The 14,693-nt window shown below is 35.8% G+C and overlaps 1 protein-coding gene across 1 annotated transcript in view; it reads left to right on the forward strand.

Moving 5' to 3' along the window:
* ANGPT1 (angiopoietin 1) overlaps positions 1 to 12,678 on the forward strand; it is a gene marked incomplete at both ends in the record, with an annotated part of 160,010 nt that extends 147,332 nt beyond the window's left edge. Inside the window, 2 exons of the mRNA XM_079533382.1 lie at positions 547 to 677; positions 12,518 to 12,678. Coding sequence (XP_079389508.1) covers positions 547 to 677; positions 12,518 to 12,678 — 292 coding nt within the window. The remainder of the gene's footprint in view (positions 1 to 546; positions 678 to 12,517) is intronic.
* Positions 12,679 to 14,693: the final 2,015 nt, after the last annotated feature.

The raw sequence follows: 14,693 nt of genomic DNA on the forward strand, positions 1-14,693 counted from the left end.
ACTTCTGTGGCTTGAACTCTTAGTTATTTTCCATTCATCACTCAGAGACAGCTTTGGCAGAAGTAAGTTCCTGGCTTGTCATGTAACTGATGGAATTAAAAATTCTGAAACTGATGAAACACCCTTTCAAGCATAGGGATTAATAACATGATTACCATTAGCAGGAAGTACTGTTTTTGTATCATGTAAAGAGAACAGCTACATAAATATTCAATCATTGTATCAGTGTATTGCAGATCTCTGGGCACCTCTTTTCATTCCCTTTCCTGTCTTTGACACCTTCCACTTTCTTATGCTTTCCAAAGTGGATTCCCTGTGCTCAATTCTGCCATGGTGCAGGGACTATGTCCTACAGGGACTACAGATACACTGGAAAAAACTGAATGTCCTCATTTTACTAAAATAAAAGAAGAGACTGAGCAAAAACACAAGACGTTTCTAAAGTTTCCGAATGTACTGTGTGCAGGGCAAACTTCATATGCAAAGAGATCTTGATATTTTATGGTTCCTTTTGGTGACATTGATTGTTTTCTCTTGCTGTTTCAGGCTTTATTTAAAAGGTCATAGTGGAACAGCTGGAAAACAGAGTAGCCTGATCCTGCATGGTGCTGAATTCAGTACAAAAGATGCTGACAATGACAACTGCATGTGTAAATGTGCTCTCATGTTAACTGGAGGTGAGTACAACTCTAAAAATATGTAATACGTTGTTGGGAGTCCACTCTATTTTCCTTAAGCAAATATGGATGAAGTTGCATGCATGGATGTGTAAGTACTATGTGAAAATTCCTTTTATTATTATTACTTCTACTCTTTTCTTCATGTACGTTGTGGTAGTGCCAACACCCCACAACAAATTTGTGGCAACAAATTCAATAGGGAAAGCACAAGTTAGCGTTCTTGTTGAGGTAAGAAAGGCAAGGAGGGAAGAAATAAAGAAATGAAGAAGGGAGAAAGATGTTTATAAGATGCTGGAAAAAAATACCTCTGAAAAAGAAGAGAGAAAGGGCAGGGAAATAGAAATATATTTCATTCTGAAAATAATGTCTGCTATTTATTTCCATGGAAATTACAGCAGATACAAAAAGCACAATAACACAATTTGGTAGATCAAATTCGCAGCTACAAAACACTATTTTTCAACACAGTCACCACCATTATCTATGCATGCTCACCAGCAGTGAACAGGAAGAACCTGCACACTAGGCCCATAACAATCTGCAACAGCAGATGTTTCACAACATTGTTTCACAGCTGCTTTGATGACATCATTGCTAGGAAAATGTTGCCTGCACAGTTATTTCATTGGGCAGAATAGATGGAAAATATTTCCAAATTGTACGGTGAATGTGGCAGGAGAGTCCATCCAAAATTAGCAGTGTGATCTACGGTCTTCTAAATGAGGCCTAGCATTAATTTTGTTGCAAGAGAAAGGTTTTCTTCTCTGGACTGACTCTGGAAGTTTGAACCTTCAGTTTTGTCAGCGTTGTGATGTAGCATTCAGAGTTGATGGTTTGTCTGGAATCCAGAAAATCCAAAAGAATCACACCCTTCCTATCCCAAAAGACAGTTCCTATCACTCTATCCTCTGAGGGATGGCTCTTGTACTTTTTTTCAGTAGGGAGTTCACATGTCACCACTCCATGGACTGCTGTTTTGACTATGGCTTGCAGTAGTGACACCTATAATGATGCAATCTAGGGACCTGTGTGATACTATTATTGAAATAACTACTGAGATTCAGCTCTCTGTCTTATGTTCTCATACTTGTAGACTCAAATCATGGCACTTAGGTGTTTTATAATGTTTAAAACAAATCCTTAGTGAGCAGAGTCAAAATGCAGAAGACAAGAGGGAGGAACTGAGGTGAGGGGAGATCACAGAGATGTAACATTTGAGTACCTGAAAGAACGAAATCAATATGACTACCAGTAAATATAGCAAATGTAACTGATATCTGTTCCCTCCAATGTGGAGGAGGAATATCCAAGGTTAGCTCCTCATATAGATGCCTAAAGACCTGCAAAAGAGTCAGAAATTTCTCTTAAAATTGGTGCTAATTCTGAGTTAGTGAATGGGCAAGTCAGTATGAAAGGGCAAGGTCATTTTTACCTCTTCGACAGCACTGAAGGAGAAATCTTGCACTGTGATTCTTTGATTCATAGACTGCATTACCAAGAAGGGCTCTTATCTTCACATCCGATCTTCTGAGAATCTCCCTCTGTGATTTCTAACTTTCTTGGAAAAAACTCTGGAGCATAAAAATTATTCTGTATTTTGAATTAGACTTTAAACCTGATATTATTTGTGGTTGCTGGCACTCTGAGTATATCCAACTCGGGCCACATTCAGGCATATTTAACGCTTAAGATTAACACTTCTTAACAGAAGATGATTTTTCCAGTGGAAATTCTTAGCAAATGCACAGCCTACCTCCTCATTCTCTTTCCTAATTGGATATTACCCAGGTGGGAGAGTCTTTAAGGAGTTGACTTTTTTATTAAATGTCAGTTCATGAAACTTCTTCCAGCAGACAAGCGATCAGAGAGTGCTTTCCCATTTGCGTAGCGAAAGTTACTTCTGGGCAAATAGCGGGTAAGAAGTCAATAGTTGATTTTAATTAAAACTATTATCTTTCTCCTCAGAGACCATGCTAAATGGATAAATACTTCCAGGGCAGGTCAGAGCCCAGTGAGAATCTCCTAAATGGGAGTTATATCTGTGCTGAAGTGCATATTCATTCATGTATCTGAAAACCACCTCTGCTCCTAGACAGCTAAATCTGGGATCGGTGGGTTTTGTTTATTTTCCTACCCTGACTTATGTGGCAGGTCAATGCCCTACTGAGGTCAGCCTGCTGTTGAACAACCATTCCACAAAGATTCACATGTATTTTGCTGTAGCAGTCCCGTAAATCAGCAGGAAAACCACAGATTGGAATATGCTGGTAGCATCTAAAAAGAATAAATGGGAGTGGGGTGAATTACCAGAGGGTGAGGAAATCACAGATAGAACAAATGTCTGCAGTGTAAAAGGAGATGCAACTAGGCCTTGAAAAAAGGTGACTGAAGCAGCTATGCAGCCTTTAGTAAGGTGTAGTTCTTCAGGAAGAGAAAGACCTCAGCCGTGCTTTGAAACATGAATCAACCTCCCTTTATATCTTCAACAAATATTGCTACGATTTACTCTTTGAAAAAGACTTTCTCATTCCTGTGCAACAATCCAAAATTGAATTAAATACCAAAACATCTGTTTAACGAGTAGATTTCGGTTTTATGTCACAGAAAAAAAGACTGATTAAAGTAGCAATTCAAAAGTGGCTTTGGAAAAGATCTTTTTTTTTTTTTTTTTTTGAAAGTTATCAGACTTTCTGTTAGTTTTGGCAACATCACAGACAGCACATTAATGATGAATGATATGAAATCCAAAGGCAGGTTCCTTGCTATCTTGACAGTTTGGATGATCTTGTTATCTCTATGAGGTGAACTGAATATATTTATGTCAGGAATAAAGCCTGAGATAAGCTGAAGCTCAGAACTGTGATATGGTTACAGTCAAGGCTGAAAATAAAAATGTAAGGAAAACACACATTTCTGTCTGTGATCTTGCTTGTTGTCAGTTTTATTTGGTCTATGTAAAAAATATTTTTTCTCCTCCTTTCTACCCTCCTTCTCCCCCAGAATAAAAAAAAAAAAGAGTAGCGAGCATATTATCATATAGCATCAACAAAATTTTGTGTTTTTGTGCTCCTTGTCCTTTTGAGAGCCATGTTCTGCTGGTTGACTCTATCCTAATACTTATTTGAAAGAATAGTTTTAGTATGTTCTCATATGAGCTGGATTCTCAACTCCTGTGAACTTTTTTACAGAAGTTAAATGTTTTAGCTGTTGTTTTTTTTATGGAAAACTTGGAAAATTTCTAGAAGAGTATGCCAGTGATCTACATGCAGAGCTTTTTGTAAGATAGAACACTTTAAATGTAACGAATTCTCCTCAGAAAGAAGCACTGGATAGGTATTCAAGGAACTTCAGATTGTTTTGCAGTGAAAGAGCACTTAATATCTGTGGATCAGATCTGTTGGCATCAGGCCAAATTAGAGCATCCTGCAGGGTACCACCTGTCAACTGAGCCCCAGAAATTATTTGTGCAATCACCTACAGGCACTGCAAAATAACTTAGAGTAACTTAGAGTAACTTGGACTACAGTGAAAGTCTAAATATACTTTGTTTGGCTTGCCTTTGCGACAAACTGAGATGTTTACACAGATATTTAACTTCAGATGATACATGAGAACACAATTAATCTTTTATTAAGCTTGTCAAAGTGATATGGCAACATTCTAGATCTCTAGCTAAGACTGAAAAAGCATAGAATTATTTAGATTTTTTTTAATTGACAGGAAGTAGAGGCCCACTTGTCTAGTCTTCTGTCTCCAGCAACAGTAAACAGTAGATACCTCAACATGGGTGTAAAAACAATGCAAACAAATAATACTCCCCCTGTGCATTTCCCTAGTCTCAATCTTCTGCATCTCAAGGGTTTCTTAAATCAGAGACATTTCCCATGAATATATTTAACAGTCCTTGGTATATTTCTTGACTATTTGATGAGACACTGCTTAATGGGCAATCCAAAACAGTGTGCATTTATTGTTTTACTTCTTGTTTCTCCAAGTGGCAAATTTTACAAATCTCTGGCAAGAGAAATATAGAGGATTCTTATCTTTTTTGGAGGGAAATTCCTGTTTAAATGTAGAACTCTGACTGCATGTGATCCGGTCAGAATACAAAAATACAGCTTCTGTTATATTTTATTTGAAACAAAAGCTTTGAAAGTAGTAACCTCAGTGCAACTTGAAATTATCTGGCGTGAATCCCAAGGATATATGTCCATTTATGTAGGAAAGAACCAATGTTTATGTTCCACTTATTGTTGTTTTCATAAAAATGTTACGTAGCAAAAACACCATCCATGAAGAATCATTTATACTACCAAATGTTTTGTAGACAGAGGCATATAACCACCACGTAGATATGAAGTTATTGGAATTGCATTGATTTATGCTGGAAATATTGAAATCATACAATCATAGAATACTTAGGGATGCGAGGGACCTTTAAAGACCATCTAGTCCAACTCCTCTGCAATGAACAGGAGTATCCACAGCTAGATCAGATTGCCTAGGGCCTTATCCAGACTTGCCTTGAAAGTCTACAGGGACAGAGCATCCTCCATATCTTTGTTCCATTGCCTCAGCACTCTCACTGTAAGAGACTTTTTCCTTATGTCCAACCTAAATCTGTCCTCTTTAAGCTTGAAGCCATTACCCCTTGTTCTATCACCACAGATCATGCTAAAGAGTCTGTCCTCTTCTTTCCTGTAGCTCCCCTTTAGATATTGAAAGGCTGCCATCAAGTCATTTTGGATCCTTCTTTTCTCTAGGATGAACAGCCCCAGATTTCAGCTTATCCTTGTAAGAGCAGCCCCAGCTCTTTCAGCAGATACTTGTAGGATCCTTCGGTTATTTTTGTTAGATGTATCTCATTAGACATATAACTACTAAGAAATCATCATTATATTACCATGTTTATAAATGCTAAGTATGGACAATAGTAATAAAGCATTAGGAGAACAAGCAGAACCAAGCAGTGACTGACATATAAATTAGTTCTATTTATGTATTTTGATGAGAACATGTCCATCAGTCTGCAAGTTTCATATTATTTTTACTTCACAATTTATTAGTATTATAAACGGAGTATATCTTTCAGTTGATATGAAAAGATAATTACTTATGATGATAATGACTTAATGACTTAATGTCTATATACTCACAGTTAAATTCTAATTTTATTTTCAGAGTATCAAGTACCAACATCTAAGCCATAGTCTGACCAACCCAACAGTCTAACAGACAATAGAAAATAGGCCTGGAAACAACCTTCCTACCCATGACAGATTCTTCTGTTCTTCTCAAACCGTTTATTTTTGTCTTTCTATTCATCATCAAGATTTCTAATGATAAAGATTTTGTCTTATAATACAATCTGTTGCTGATTTTGGCTACACTAAGCATCAGAAAGTTTTTCTTGATGTTTAAACTAAGTCTATGACAATTTAGCTTAGTCCCATTTTGTTCTATCCTTTATTACTGGAAAGAATGGATTCTTCCTTGCACTCCTTTGAAAAAAATGCTTTTTTTCCTAGCAGCTTTCTTATAAATTTGAGATTTTTAGAAATTCCCTTCTGTCTTCTGTATTCTAGACTAAGAAAACATAAATCCCCTTACAGTACCTTCTTTGGAGTCCACCACGTTGCTACAAGTATACCTTAAGGTATATTTTACTGCTGGACCCAGTCTTCTAGCTGAGAAGTTATCAGTGGAAGAACAACCTTTAAGAGCCTAAGTATTACCATCTAACTTATCTCAAAGAAAAGATTGGAAATATTGAAATCGTTCATAAAATAGTCTTCCAAACATTAAAGGCTGTTTAGGTATATTTGCATTAAAAATTTTTCTTATTGGTTTTATTGCCAAATTCACTAAAATTTTATGAACAAAACCAGAAGGCTAGAAAGAGACACTGGTTTTATAGAATCCATTTGTTCCATAAAATCATAAGAATGTATCATTCAAATTTTGGACATTATTGTCCAGACTGTATTTGAATCTTACTGAAGTTAGAGATGTTCACAGTAATCAAGAGGGAGAGACAAGGCTGAAGAATAAAGAAAGGATTATCAGCAGTTCAGATTTTAGACATCTCTTCCTTTAGCATGTAGAAAGCAACTAATAGTCTCTCATCAAAGTTGAGATTAAGCTAATAATAAGTTAATATTAGGAAGCTCTCAATTCACACTAGATTTACAGTTCGTTTGTGAATTGATGATCACTAGGTTACTAAAAAAAGTTCCACAAATATGCATGTTTAATTACATTTTATACAAGCAAAAACAAACAACATAAAGTTGCTAACATTGGAGAATAAAAAGCTTTTTCTGTGAAAAGCCTTTTCTATGTTTTTACTTTCGAAAACAAAATTTCTACTATATGAAAATTGTATTCATAAAAGCAGATAACCATTATAAAAGATTCTCAGTATATTTTTCTAGTAATATCATTACTCATTTGAGCAATACTACTTTATTAGGTTGGGTTTTGTTTTGTGTAGATTACCTCAATGTACAATCATATTCAACTAAAGATATGGTAAATGCAGGTCTATGAGACTGATAGGTGGTTTAAGATGACTGAAATATTCAGAATTTATTTATTTAAAGAAAATAGATGATGACATTTGACTTTTCAGAGGTAACAGCAATGGTAATTAAAGAGCAGTGCATAGGATTTCACAAAACATAAGTGAGCTTTATTCCAGAAGAGCAACTGTCTACAAGAGTGATTCATATTTATTTTTATAGCTTACTTTCAAACAATCTAGCAATGTAACATCTAAATTACTATTTGTTTGGACAATATACTTTATGACCTAAGGATTGTTATTGTGAACAGAGATGATAGCATTCCTGGTAGAAAAATTACTAATTATAATAGAAAATTATTAAAAATGGGTTAGTCACAGAAGACTGTAAGACTATCCTCATTTCACATTAGTAACTAAGCAATTGATGTTGACAGCAGCTTGAAGAAACTACCTGTGTATCTAAAGTAAAAACTTTCTTAACCTTCTTGTGAAAGCCTCCTCTTTATCACTTCATTAGTCACTTTAATATCTTTCTTCTACTATTATTTCTCATAATGTCTACTTTTCATGATCCGTATGCATGATTCAAGTGTCAGAAATCATTGCCAAAAGTTATATCTGAGGTTAAAATCTTACTGCTATTCCAAATGGTCTTGATGCTCATTTGGGAAATCCATTACTTTGTAGTGAAACATAAACAAGATTCTTCAGTAGAGAAAAATCCTGTGGAAATCAGGAAATGAGCTAACATCTAACTATTGGGAGTCTTTCCTTGTTTCAGATTGTCTCACAGCCCTGGAGCTGCTTTGCTTGCTGCACTGGCCAGTGTTGCAGATATCTCTTTTAGGTACTTCAGTTTTATGTTCCCCCATTTCATCATAGCTACCAAGAAAGGCACTGCTTCTATTCTTCTATTCCTCTTTCCCCAGTCTATAAAATTGAGTTTGTAGGAAAAACAAAACAAAACAAAACAAAACATTTCAATTGCATTTATCCAAATATGGTTACTTTGGTGTTGAGACACGCACTTGTAAGTTTTGTGATAATCTGAGACCCTATGGGGAGTGAAGAGTTTTTAGAGGACTACATGGGAAGACACAAAGAAATAATCAAATGGGGAAAAAAGAAAAAAAAAAAAGCAAATAAATAAAGGGAAAAGTTGTTGGTTTTTTTGTTTGTTTGTTTGTTTGTTTGTTTGTTTTTTAAAAGAAAGATACAAGCAAGGAAAGCTAGCATCTTGATGCAGTATTACGAAAAATCTTTTTAAAAAATTGAACGGCCTCACAAACAAATCCAATACAGCAGGAAAAAAAAATGCTCATTAAAACATATTTTGAACGAAGTAATTGATTAAAAGTCTGCAATGTGAGAATTAAGTGGTCCACACAAAATATTTGTAAAATCTTATGTATCTTTGAATCATTTCATTGTTTAACACAATTTTGAACAGCATTGCAGAAAACCTTCTCCCTAAAAAGTCAGTTCATGCATCTGTTGCAGTTCCTTTAAGATGAATGAAATGGTATCTAGCACAGCTTGACATATCTTCATCCCAGCACTGTAAACAGAACTCAACTGCATCTGTGTTCCAGCTTTGAAAAATGAGAATTAGATTTTCTCTATTTAACTTTGTCTTAAGTTTCTACAAGATTATACTCTTGTTACAGTAAAACATCATCTGTACAGCTTTCTCTTTCTTTACTTATTACCCCCTTAGGTATATCACTGTAATCAAAGGGAGGTCAATTGTATTCAAACAGAGGTCTGCCAGAATTTATCTGGCATAAATTCTTCCCTTAAGATTTCACTATGAAGTGTTAGTTCTGAAAAAAAAAAACACACTAAGTATTATCCAAAATCTAAGAAATTACTTTACAGGGCTGGAAGCATAAATTATATGAATTTGAATACAAAGAACAGTGTAAACACTAAATCTATAGGCTAATTGCTGCCAGTATTTTATCAATAGTAGTAGGGTATGGTTTAGCATACCCTCGTAAGTGTGTTCATTACAGATTGATAAAAGGCTCTCTGTCAGTAGGAGGATACTGGAAGATTCACTAGGGCAGCACCCGTTACTAAAAGGAGCTTCTCACAGTTTAATTCTGTTTTCAGAATTTATTGGGGAGAATTTAGTGGGAGCCACACTGAAAGTTAAAATTCTGTACTTCGGTCCACACTGGCACTCACGGAGTTCAGTAGCCTCTCATTAGATCATCATTGTTTGCCTCTACTGGTGCCTGAAATAGGTTTGCAGGGGGTCCTGGACAACTTATAATGCTGGGATGACTTTTTTAAAGCAACAAGAATCTAGCCATCAAGAGTAACAGCCATTACCTAAACTTCATGTCTTTATTTGCCTGAAGAAATAAAAGTAGTAAAAGCAAGTATTCAGTACAACAATGTTATATGGAAATATGCATAAAACCTGTACTAGTACAGTGTACTGTACCTGAAGATTCAAGAAGACTATAGGGCTTACTATGAAGAAAAGCTGCACAAATCTTTATGACAAGTAGAGCTTCTAACCACCAAGGTCAATATGTTCTTGGCATTGGGAGTATTAGCTCTTTGCAGCCTGGGAATTCATTCTGCCTTTCTCAGTCTAAACCAGGCATCTTCCCATTATATTACATAGATAATCTGCAAGGTATTGCAGAAAAAAATAATATATACATTCCTATCAAGATATGCTGCAAAACTCCCACTAACTTCACTGGAGTCAGCATGTCACCTAGTTTATCTTTGTCAATTTGTGTTCTGTAATCACACTGTTGCCAAGTTTCATGTTGTTTAGAGTTTTCCTTAAAACTCAAATTCACCTTACAAACTAAAATTCACCTTAATATGAAAATGTTTCAACTTTTCATACTGTTGAAAAACGAATTTTGTGTAGGTTTTTTGGTAACTTCTGGTTTTTGGTACCTCAGGGCTCATGGGATCTGAAGGGCAAATAATCAAATTCATGCAGAAGGGATGCTGCATATGTTGCTCAAGGCTCTTCCATTCTAAAACATGCAAGCAGTTTGAGTGGGGTACTCTCACTGCGTTTGATGTCTTTATCACAGTTAACTAATTTAGAGTTCTTCTATTATTGGATATCTTGGGAATGTAATTAAGTGAGGTTACTGGTTAATCTCATCTTAAAGCATCTACTTAAAGTAGATCTGAAGAATCACTTTTTTACCACTTGTCCCATTTTCTCCCCTGGTTAAAGACATATAAGCATATCTTCACTACAGAAGTCTAAAGGCAAGATGATATTTTTGCATACAATGTGCAACAAAAGCTGCACTCATAGCAAGTTTGAATTTTCTGCATTCAACCACAAAAACTCCATCACTGTTAGTAATATTCACAAGTACTTGATAAGTATTTCAGGTTTATTGTCAGTGCTCTGTTAACAAAGCACTCACAAAGGTGCAGGTATTGCTCTACATGCATTTTCTTTGCCAGAAATCTCAGGCTGAAAAGTTGCTGAACTGTTGCATTTCTTTTTAGACCTGACTTCTCAGTTTCAGATTCAAAGAATCACAGAATTGCAGGGGTTGAAAGGGACCTCTAACGATCATCAAGACCAACCCCCCTGCCAAAACAGGTTCACCACAGCAGGTCACACAGGTAGGCGTCCAGGCGAGACTTGAACATCTCCAGAGAAGGAGACTCCACCACCTCCCTGGGCAGCCTGTTCCAGTGCTCCGTCACCCTCACTGTAAAGAAGTTCTTGTGCACATTTGTGCGGAACTTCCTGTGCTGCAGCTTGTGTCCGTTTCCCCTTGTCCTGTCTCCATGTACCACTGAAAAGAGACTGGCCTCACCACTATGGCCCTCATACCTCAGATATTTATAAACCTGGATTAGATCCCCTCTCAGTTGTCTTTTCTCGAGGCTAAACAGACCCAGTTCACTCAGCCTTTCTTCATAGGGGAGATGCTCCTTCAGGAGCAGTTTACTGCTCCTTCATTTATGCCGGCTCAACAGTTCATGAAATCATTCTGCAAACCAGACTGGTGTTTTGTTTTCAAAAAGCAAATATCTATTTTTATCTATTTTTATATTTTTCCAAAATCTACATCACCTCACTTTTCAGAACAGTCTCACAGTGCTGCTTCAGGAACAACAGTCTGGAAGCACAAGAGCTGGGGAAGACTTTTCTTGCCCTGTGTTTCTGAAAGAATAAAATAGATGAGACTGCACTCAGAGTTCAACAGGTCAGTGAGGAAGAAGCAGGGAAAAAACAGGCAGGATAGAGGTGCAGAGAAGACAGCACTTTCTAATCCTACTTATGATACCAATCAATTGTATTTGTAATAACTTTTCTTAGTCAGTGATAGTCACTTAACTAACAATATTCTGCTACCTGCAGACAAGTAAATAGAGAGCCTAAAAAAAACATTTTGGTTCTTTAAATTTGAATGGACATATGTCAGTTCTCTAAGTCCAGATGAGAACTTGGAGAGAGAAGTGAACAAATCTCAAATGGATCTGAGGTAGGACTTTCCTGACACTAATGACCCCAAAGTTTTTGTATTAGGCAGATTTCAAAGTGTGGCTTAGGAAGCTTGAGACTAAATATATTTTTTACATTCAAAGCAGTAGGAAAATCTGGGACTGAATGCAGTTGTTCATGCTCAAACTGTGTGGGTGGTGAATTCACATTAATTGAAGTTGGCCATTCTGACACCTTACCACATGAACCAACTAAACCATCTGTCCATGCATGGGTATTCTGTTTATCTCAATGTACACCATTATGAAAACTAATTATATTTCATACCAATACTGTAATAACAGCACAGCACAACCATATTCAGAATCTATGCTAGCCAAGAACATCTTACTGTAACTAAGTATAAATTTTCTGAGCAGTAGAAAAATCACAGTCAAAGCAACAAGAAAAATACCAGTAATTAAATCATACCTATATTCAAAGTAACCAAATAAGTAAAATTATGCAAACTCTTTGTGAGTTATTGTCTTATTATGGTATGTTTACATGAATTGGATTAACTGTATTACTGTTTAAACATGCAAAACGGTTTGTCTTTATTGTTCCTGCTTCACATTCATTGTATACAAACAGCTGTTAAATACTTTTCCGGATCTGTAAATCAGTGTATTCTCCAGCACAGCTGGCTACAGAAAATTGCCCTCACCATCTCTTATTCCAGGATCCCTTGTGAGCTTTATAAACTTGTTCATGCCAGAAGTTGCTAATCAGCTAAACTTAGAAAATGATCTTAGTCTCTTACTTAGTAATCTTAGTCTCTTACTAGCCTTGAAGATAATTGTTTTTCTTTTATGTTTTCAGGCTGGTGGTTTGATGCCTGTGGCCCCTCCAATCTCAATGGGATGTTCTATACAGCTGGACAAAACCATGGAAAGCTCAATGGTATCAAGTGGCACTACTTCAAAGGCCCCAGCTACTCCTTGCGTTCCACCACCATGATGATTCGGCCCTTGGACTTTTAAAAGCTTTCAGTGGTGGATCCGAGAACAAACCAGGATGTCACTGCCCTCAGCAGCCCTACTATCACTGTCTGAGGTAAAAGGTGAAGGGCTTCACGAAAGCAACATACAGGGATAGGGATGCTGCAAAGTCACTTCATTGTCACTCAGTAGCCTTCAAAAACTGCCCTTCAGTAACCCCATGTCTTGATGGCTTGGGGAGGCTTGGTTTAGAAGAAAGTGTCTGCAGAGTTTTTCCAGAGAAGAACAATTGAATCCAGATCCTCTAACTGAATCCAATGTCTGTCAGTTAGTTGTGGGCTTTTTATGTTGTTGTTTTTTAGCAGTGTTGTTGTTTTCTTAAGTATATATGTATATATATATAAAACATGCAAAAAACATACCAGGTTATTCAACAACGGCATCAGAATTTGAAACTAGGAAACTCTTAGGTCCACTAAGAGGACTGCTTTTTAAAAATGAAACGCCACTATTATGAAAAAAAAAATAATTATAGAGACTCCTTTTTTAAAACTCATGTTAAAGAACTGAAGGTGACCACTCCAAATATCATTTTTCTAAAATGAACTGAATTTGAATAAATGAATGATTTATGTTAATCTCAGAGTCCAATGATTTGTGCTAATATTATTTTTTATTAAGTCTTTGAAGGACATGTTTCTCATAAATAAACTGAGTCAAATGTATGAAGAATGATAAGGGTAAGAAGCATAAATTGGTTGCTCTGTAGAGGTAATTGGCATAATCTCTGAGCTAGGATTTATAGCATGATAACAAACGTAGATGAATTTTGAGCCTTTTCCCTTCTTTCATTAAAGGAGGTCTGAATGTCACATATAGAAATTGATGAAAGGTTAAGAGACTGTGAAATATTATCCTAAAGAAAATATAGGATTTTGCATGGAATATTTCCATTGAAAGTACACAGGAAGGCAAATTGCTAGGTTATATAAAAAATGACATAAATGCTTGGCTTAAGTCAATGAATTCATTGTACAATATCCTTGCATGTGCACAATTTATGATTAATTATTTTACGTTTATACTAAATTTTCATTTTTTCACTGTATTATTACATTTTTGTGAGTATCAAAAGCATGCCAGTTCTTCTCAGTGCTTAGGCTACAACTACAAAAAATACTCATCGAACTGTGTAGAAAAAAAGGAATTGTGAAATGTAAATAGCATGTATATTTCCTGTGATGGTCATTTAATTTGTACATGCAGCCCTGACCCTACTCAAAAAAGCACATAACGTCAAGAGAATATAAGTATTAAAGAACTTTAGAAGACTACTTACAGTTTTCTACAGTCAAAACAAGGAATTCTGTTGTATTAAAATGTTTCAGAGTTGTGTGGAGAGATGCATAATTCAGCTATAGGTAAGTATAATGTCCCTGTCATAACAATCAAAAAAGTAGTTAGGTTGCCCACAGTCCCTTGTGATTTAATCATTTGAATAAAGTAAATCTGGGAAAGAAGCTTGTACTCATTCTACTTCTGCTATACAAAAAAAAAAAAAAAAAAAAAAAAAAAAAAAAAAAAAGCTTGACCTTGCTCCCATTTAAATCAAAAGTAACATTTCTATTGATTAAACTGGGACCAAGATCATGCTTATAATTTGAATGTGGTGATTGTGCTTGTCTGTTTGTTGATTAAGCTGTTTGTTTGTTAAACTCTTAATGAAATTAGGCACAATGAAGATCAAATACGTTAGCAGAGAAACTTTTGTTTCCTTTAGCAGTTTATTTTAATGGAATGGAGAAAAAAAAGGGCTTGGATTTTTTAAACATCCCTTCTTAAAGAACACAAAGCCCACAAGGTTCTCTGGTTTTGCTACAACTTGATGTTTGCTTTTTTAAAGTGGGAAGCTCTTTCCTTTTGTGTATTTGTATATATTTATATATATATTTGAAATAATCCTGCACAAGGGTTAATTTGCTGTTTTCTGCTGAATAAGTTACCAAACTACTCCTTGCTCAGCAGTTTCTTCACAGGGCTGCTTTGTCTCAGTTTCC

This window comes from Tetrao urogallus (assembly GCF_951394365.1).
Source record: "Tetrao urogallus genome assembly, chromosome: 3".
In the NCBI taxonomy this organism is placed as follows: Eukaryota; Metazoa; Chordata; class Aves; order Galliformes; family Phasianidae; genus Tetrao; species Tetrao urogallus.